This window comes from Podarcis melisellensis, assembly GCF_964234715.1.
Source record: "Podarcis melisellensis genome assembly, chromosome: 8".
Lineage (NCBI taxonomy): Eukaryota > Metazoa > Chordata > Lepidosauria > Squamata > Lacertidae > Podarcis > Podarcis melisellensis.
Window position 1 is genome coordinate 24,982,178 of NC_138540.1, and position 8,021 is coordinate 24,990,198.

The following is an 8,021-nucleotide window of genomic DNA, read 5'->3' on the forward strand; positions in this document are numbered from 1 at the left end:
CCATTGAGGCGTCTGGTTGGCCACTCTGAGCAGGTTAGTGTACAAGTTGGGCCTTTGGCCAAATCCAGCACAACTCTCCTTACGTTCTCATGGCTGAAAAGAGTGCTGACACCCAGGAGACTAGCACAGAGCATCCTCAAGCCCAGAAGCACCAGCTGTGCCCTTGTGGGTTTCCGCCAAACCGCAAGCCATTGGGAAAATGCCTTTGCTCGGAAAACGCCTGACCAGGCAAGGGCAGGTTCCCCATATTTCTTGCGCAGCTTGCACAAAAGGCCCCCAGAAATAGCACTGCACTTCCCCGTGCTGTGTGGATGTGAAAGTACTGGTGTGTTTGTGGAAGGAGCGAGAAGGAGGGGAGCCAAATGGGAAAAAAAGGGAAGCAAACTCCAATTTCCCTTCTGTTGCAAACCCTGGGAGATAGGAGGGAGGCAGACATATCTCATGGGGGGAGGTGTTTCTTCCTGTCTCTGCTGTGTGAGCGTCCTCAGTGTGGGCCTGGAGCGTGGCAAGTCTTGCTGTCCAGAGATTCTTTGAGACGCTGCAAGGTAAGAGAAAGGCATTCACTGAATTATTTCCCCTTGCATTCAAGACCAGCCTTTGGAGGGGTGAGGAATTGATGGCTGCTGGCCAGAACATCTCCAGAGGGAGATCCAAAGAGGGCACTGGTAGATAGGAAGCTGCCTTGCCCCAAGACAGACCACTAGTCCATCTAGCTCAGTAGTGCCTACATTGATTGGCAGCATCTTTCCAGGATTTCAGACCAGGAGTCTCTCCCAGCACTACCTGGCAATGCAGGAGATTGAACCCAGGACCTTCTGCATGCAAAGCAGGTTCTCTACCACCAATGACTACAACACTAAAGCACACAGAGCAGCACCATGCTAGAATGTCTCTCTCTCTCTGTTGTTCATACAGGAAAAGGGTTTCTATAAGGCATGGCTTTCTAAAATGGAAATGTCAGCACTCTGAATTTAGAAATTGGCAACCAGAAGTGTTCTCTCGGTGATGGATTGAGATGGTCCAAAAGGGTAGCACCAGTTTAGAAACGAGAAAGCTAGTTCAGCCGAGGACAGATAGCTTGTGTGAGGATCCATGCTTCATTTCATCCAGCAGCATCAATAACACTTGGGATGTCACTGCTGTGGTCAAGGAAAGGGGATGAGACTCTGAAGAGGCTTATTTTGCAAAGCTGGGTTGACACCAGGGAATTGATGTGCCTGGGAAGAGATTTCCTCTACAGACAATGCCGGCTCCTAAATAATAGGAACACAGGAAGCTGCCTTAGACTGAGTCAGGGAGCATTAGTCCATCAAGCCCATTAGTGTTCACACCGACTGGAAGCCACTCTCTAGGGTTTCAGGCACATGGCATTCCCTACCGAAAATGCCAGGGATTGAACCTGGGACCTTCTGCATGCAAGGCAGATGCTCTGCCACCAAGCTGCAGCCTTTCCCAGTACTGAGCTAGTTGGAGGAAGCACATCTGTAGACCCTCCAAGCGTCCCTATTTTCCAGGAACAGCCCCGGATTTACAGAAGCTGTCCCCATTTCTGATTTGATCCCAGAATGTCCCACTTTTTCTTATAACGTCCCTGTTTTAATATGAGAAATGTTGGACTGTATGTGAGGGTATTCTTCTTGATGTTAAGTTGGAATCTCCTTCCTCGTTGTTCAAAACCATTGGTTCAGCTCCTACCCCCTGGAGCCACAGAAAACAAGCTTGCTCCATCTTCCGTGTGACAGACAGATATTTGAAGATGACTATTAGATCTCCTCTCGGTCTCCTCTTTTCCAGGCTAATCCTAAGACCCCTAAGATTCCTTTTCACACCATCAAGGCAGGTGTCCCCCATCCTATATTTGTGCCTCTTCTTGCCTTTGTGCGTTGCTGGTCTCCCAGCTGGGTGCTCCTGCTTTCTCCCTTTGCCTTTCCAGGATGCTGAGTCCCAAGAGGTTGGCATGGGCACTGCTGATGTGCCTGAATGCAGCCTGGCTGGTTGGTGCTGACACTTGCCGGGGGCCCCAACTCATCCCAGGAACTCCAGGCATGCCAGGTGCCCCAGGCCCTGATGGCAGCGATGGAGTGCCAGGGAGTAAGGGTGAACGAGGTAAGGGGGCATTCACTTGGCCTGGGGCATGCTTTCTTTCTCACTATGGGTCTCGTCCACAGTGCAACATGAGCATCTGAGCTGAAAATCTGTCCCAACCTATCAGGGAGCCAATCTATTGCATGACGGGGAGGCAGGGAAGCAGCAAGGGAGGGAGGGAGGGAGTTTTGAGGAGGGGTCCTTACCAATAGCCCTCTGTTGTGAAGGGCATGCTGATGGTGATTTCCCAGGACACGTGCCACATTCTCTCAACATCACAGGAGCATCTTGAGATAGAAAGAGAGAGTTATATCCAACCAAGTCCTACTCAGAGACAGAGCAGACCCCACTGCAATTAAGAAACCTCTGTGAGCCATGCACATTCATTTCAATGGGTTTACCCACTGGCTAAAATTTCTTTTTGAGAGCTCTCGGCTCAGCTCTAATTTATCAATTAGTGGGGCTGGGAGTTCCACAGACAAACAGTTCCCTTATTTATGACATCGATACCCCACCTTTCCTGCAAGGAGGCCAAGGCAGTGTGTACAATTTTCTCCTTCCCCATCTTATCCTCACAAAAAAACCCATGAGACCGGTCAGGCTGAGGGTGCCCAGTAACAGGCCCAAGGTCACCCAGTGAGCTTCGTGGCTGAGTGGGGATTCAAATGCTGGGCCAGGCCTGACCAAGTTTATAACACAGGTTTCTCCACACACCACACCTCTTATTGGGATGGTGAATATTGTGCATCTGGAAGCCATTGGATGAATGAAAACTGGCTCTTGTCTTGGGGGAAAAAAATCCAGTCCAAAAATATGGTTCAAAAGCTTTTCTTTTCCAAACAATTTAAAATGATAAATGTTACATTCATAATTTCTTATACTGATCCCAGCAAAAGGCATAATGCCATAGATTACAAATATCTTGAATTTTGAGCTTAAAATCAAAGCTCCATCTCTTCTCCATCGCAGCCTCCATTAGCCTCAGGCTGTTTGTGGGAGACAGAAATTCACATGTCCATTCTCTTCACTAGCTTGGAACAAAGAGAGCACTCCACCCGAGACTGATGCCTACAGATTAGCATATGCATAGACCTGTAATACTCTCTCTTTCCTGTGACTTTAAGCACAAAAATACAGTTCCATGTTACAACTCCATTAATGATTAACCTGTCAGGCTCTTCTTCAGCTTCAATGTAAATTTCCAGCCATGCTTCACAGTGCTACAGAGGCACATTATAGATGTGTTTTCCATTTCAACGTACATTAAGCAATTCAACTTAACACCCCTGCCTTCTTCTTTCCTACTTCTCATAGGTCCTCCTGGGGGTGTTGAAGCAAATAGGGATTCTGGAGAACCAGGGGAGCCAGGAGAGCCTGGTTACCCTGGCAAAGTCGGGCCCAGAGGACCAGCAGGGTTCAAAGGCCCCCCAGGATCTCCTGGCCCACAAGGAGCCAAAGGAGAATCTGGTGACTACAAGACCTCGCTCAAATCCGCCTTCTCGGCCTCCCGGGGAATCTCCATGCTGCCTCGGCGTGCGCAGCCCATCCGCTTTGACCGCGTCCACACCAACGTCAATGGCCACTACGAGAGCCGCTATGGGCGTTTTGTGTCCAACATCACCGGGATTTACTACTTCACCTACCACGTAACCTCCCGGGGCAACCTGTGTGTCCAGATCAAGAAAGGGCAAGGCAGCCGGGGCGAGAGGATCGTAGCCTTCTGTGACTACGTCTACAATGCCTTCCAGGTCACCACGGGCGGTGTAGTTCTCCGCGTGCAAAGGGGCGAGTCGGTCTGGTTAGAGCCTACAGAGAAGAACTCGCTCATTGGGGGCACGGAAGGGGCAGACAGCATCTTCTCCGGGTTCTTACTGTTCCCTATTTAGCTAGAGGAACCCGGGGACCTGCTTTCCTGCTTGCTCTCTCCACCAGACTCCACCCTCTGCTGCAGGTCTGGTCTTTGGAAACTGCCGGCCAGGGATGGAGCACAAGGTATGGGAACTGCAATGCCCTTGCCTCTCTGAAATGGTGCAGCCTTAATGGGTGATCATTGATAGGTTCTTTCAATAACCACTCGACCTTTTCAAACCCCCTACCCCCTCAAAAGAGAAACCCCATCACAAGAGGTCTCTGCTGTAACTTTGTAAACAAATAAACAGTCACTTGTGCTTTGGTTTGGAGAGTTATTGTTGATTGCATAAGGAAGGATGAGAGACGTTGCTTTGTTGGTCACCACGAGGTGGCAGCAGATACCTAGGGATAGCTGACCCCACTTGCTATCTAGCAAGCCTTGGCCAGGAAGAAAGTTTCCAAGAAAAGGAATTTATATACTCTAGATCCTGACATAAACAGTACTATGGCTGGGGTGGGGGAAGCCTTTATTTCTTTTAGAGCTGTCACAAAACCCACTCCTCCCCTCTCCCAAAAAAACCCCTGACGCCCCCCCCCCCAGATTCACTGCCTCATTTTCAGTCAGTGAATTTCATGGGAAGCACATTTCTGCAGTTCCTTTCTCTGAAGGGTCTGGATGGTGATGTTATTCCGGATAAGGACATCTGCAAAGTTCAATCAAGAGGGGCTTGGAAAGCAAATTTCAGAGGTTCATTAAAATTGACCTCAGAACCAAGGGAAGCTTAGAAAAGTAACTAAGATCACCTCTGGCTTTGGCACCAGAGGAGTCACCACTGCACACAAACCCCATCTCCAAAGCTCCTGACCCAAACACACTCCCCTTCAGGGAAGAACTGTATCTCAGTGGTAGAACATCTACTTTGCATGCAGAAGGTTTGAACTTCGATCCCCATGAGCTCCAGGTGGAGAGAGAACTGTGCCTAAAATCCCAGAGAACTGCTGCTGGTCAGTGTAGACAGTACTGAACTAAATGAACCAAAGGTGTTACTCCATATAATGCAGCTTCACGTTTTCCTATTCTCCCTTTCCTTATAGTTCGGGGATGGGCAATGTCTGGTTTGTTGGACAAACCTGCACACACACACCCAGGTTCTCCAATTTGGCTTACAAGGCCATTTCTCTCAAACCACACCCACTGACCCCATACCTGATGTCATATTATCTACTCCTAGTGAGCCAGTGAGAGCCAGTGTGGTGTAGTGGTTAGAGTGTTGGATTAGAACCAGGAGACCAGGGTTCAAATCTTCACTTGGCCAAGAAGTTCAGTGGGTGTGATTTTGGGCCTCTCAGCCTAACCTACCTCACAGGGTTGTTGTGGGGATTAAATGAGGAACAGGGACCCTTGAGAAAAAGGTGGGATATAAATGCAATTAAAAATAATAATAGCCTTCCACGAGGAAAAGGCAGCCCATGATCAGATCAAGCAGCCCATGTGTCTTCCTTTTATCTTCACTAGTTGGAACATCCCTGGAACATCCCTCCCATCCAGCTAGGGAACTTTGAAAGCACATTTTGCTCCATAAGAAGCTGAGTGTGTATGGCAGCCCCAGATTTGGCATGGACAGGAAGCAGTGTGGTAGAAGGGATGGTTGTGTCCTTCATCCCCATCCTCCTGATTCATCCTTTTTTTCCTTTCTCCAATCATGACCTTCACTCCTTTGGTCCTCTGCAGGCCCACCAGCCATTCCTGGAAGTCGAGGTCCCAAGGGAGAGGAAGGAGAACCTGGAGCTCCTGGTCATGTGGGGAAGAATGGGCCTCGAGGTGCTGCTGGACCTCCAGGGGAGCCCGGCCCCAAGGGGGACAGGGGTGAACCAGGGGAGCCGGGCGGCTACAAGCGGAACCACCAGTCGGCCTTCACGGTGATGCGTCAGACGGCCCAGTACCCTGCCAAGAACGCCCCCGTCGTCTTCAACAGGGCCATCACCAACATTAACCAGGACTACGACCTTAACAATGGCAAGTTCACATGTCGTATCCCTGGCCTCTACTACTTCACCTACCACACGTCCCAGACGGCCAACCTCTGCATCAACATGTACCTGAACCGGGACAAGGTGGCCAGCTTCTGTGACCACATGTCCAATGACAAGCAAGTCAGCTCGGGCGGCATCCTGCTTCAGATGAAGCAGGGGCACCAGGTGTGGCTGGCAGTCAATGACTACAATGGCATGGTGGGCATTGGGGGATCTGATAGTGTCTTCTCAGGCTTCCTTCTCTTCCCAGACTAGATTATTGGTGGAGCAGATGAGCACAGCTTTCCTTCCATGCCTTCAAGCTTGGGATGGACATTTTTTTAAAAGTTTCTAGCTGTCTCATTTTTCCAGTCTTAAATTCAGCATGGGGAGGCAATGTGCTTAACCCTTTCTGGGCCAGCAGCTTTCCCCACACCCAAATCATTTGAGTGCTTAACCCTTTCCAGGTCCTCCACTTCTCTCCAGAATGTTCATCTGATAGTTTCCCCATCACAAGCTACAACACATTGTAGAGGGACTAGGTGGGATATTTTCCAACTCTGCAATGCTGTGCGTCTTCCCCAAGCTTTGAGGTGCAGCTACTTTTATCATTTTTATTCTTCATCCTTGTTCCACCATGTCTTAGCTGTTGTGAAAGAAAGAAAAACATGCTCAATAAAACAATTCTTTTTTTAGCTTCATATTTATGAATGTGTGAGTTTTTAAAACACTCTAAAACAGTCAGTAGGATGCAAAATGGATCTAAAAGGTTTGTGTCCGCTTTGGAAACAAAGGCTCATTAATTCAAAACGGGTCTCTATTATCTTCTGGCTGCTTTCCCCAAAGACTCAAAGCATGCCACTGAAAGAAAAAGAAATGAAAATAAAAATGAGAAATCAGCCACAACCAAATCACAGCTTTGCCTTTTCAGTTTGGGAGTTTCCAGAGGGAGTTAACACTGAACACAATGGGGCTTGCTTCTAAATTGATAGGATTGTACCACTGGAAAAGTACCTTTCTAGTGTCCCCTAGGTCAAATATTGGTTTATTTATTGCATTTGCATCCCACCGTTTTCTCCAAGGAGCTCAGGGTAGTGCACAAAGCTCTCCTAATTTAATCCCCACAACAACCCTGTGAGGTAGGTTAGGTTGAGAGGCAGCAACTGGCCCAATTTCTCTCCATGAGCTTCATGGCCAAGCGGGGGATTTGAACTCTGGCCTCCCAGCTCCTAGTCTGACACTCTAAACCTGACACCACACTAGAATTCGGAGAGGTGAGTTGAAACACCTCTCCAGAAAATTTTGTTAAGAGAAAAGGTTTGAGCCAGCCTTCCCCAACCTGACAGCCTGCAGATGCTTTTGGACTGTGACTCCCATCATCCCTGAGCACTGAGCCATGCCGGCTGGGGCTGATGGGAGTTTGGACCCGAAAGCAGCTGGAGGGCCACCGGTTGTCTATCACTGGTTTGAACCTGCTGCAAGTGTGATGCAGCTCTGATCTAGTTTGTGCTGCTAATTGTCTTGGCATTCCAAAGCGGAAGGGAAGCATGCTTTGGACTCTGCCAACAGCTAAAGGTGGAAGAGCCACTATAAGGTTGCATCTCCTGCCTCTTAGTAAGAGCACTATGGCAAGGAGAAGACCAGTCTGGCCCTATCTATCAACCAGAGAAGGAGCAGCTGCAGGGATCTCCCTTCCACCACTACCCTGTCCAGAAGGAGAACTTTGCTCCAAGTGCCAATTGCACTAGATCTTCAGAGCTGAAGCAAAGCCCACTGTGATCCCATCTGCTGGCTAAGAGGAAAAGGGGCTAGTGGGCTGTGTAGGTTTGGGAGTTGGGTATATTTAGAATGGAGAAGAGAAGGTTGAGAGGTGGCACGATGGTGATCTTCAAATATCTGAAGGGCTGTCCCATGGAAGGTGGAGCCAGCTTGTTTTCTGCTGCTCCAGAGGGTAGGACCCGAACCAAGTTACAAGAAAGGAGATTCCAACTAAACATTAAGGGGAACTTTCTGACAAAGCTATTTGTCAGTAGAATAATGGTGGACGGTGGGCTCTCCTTCTCTGGAGGTTT

At 49.0% G+C, this 8,021-nt stretch overlaps 2 protein-coding genes across 2 annotated transcripts; both read left to right on the forward strand.

The window, feature by feature from the left end:
• The first annotated feature begins 391 nt into the window (after positions 1–391).
• Positions 392–4,258, forward strand: LOC309376927 (complement C1q subcomponent subunit B-like). Its single transcript, XM_081923868.1, has 3 exons — positions 392–545; positions 1,934–2,106; positions 3,400–4,258. The coding sequence occupies exons 2-3, from the start codon at positions 1,935–1,937 to the stop codon at positions 3,969–3,971; spliced, it is 744 nt and encodes a 247-aa protein (XP_081779994.1). The 5' UTR covers positions 392–545; position 1,934; the 3' UTR covers positions 3,972–4,258.
• Positions 4,259–5,553: 1,295 nt separating this feature from the next.
• On the forward strand, positions 5,554–6,650 carry LOC309375797 (complement C1q subcomponent subunit C-like; the record flags this gene model as incomplete). The annotated part of the gene is made up of 2 exons (XM_081921721.1): positions 5,554–5,572; positions 5,669–6,650. 2 exons carry the CDS (start codon positions 5,554–5,556, stop codon positions 6,223–6,225), a joined length of 576 nt encoding a protein of 191 aa, XP_081777847.1. The 3' UTR covers positions 6,226–6,650.
• Positions 6,651–8,021: the final 1,371 nt, after the last annotated feature.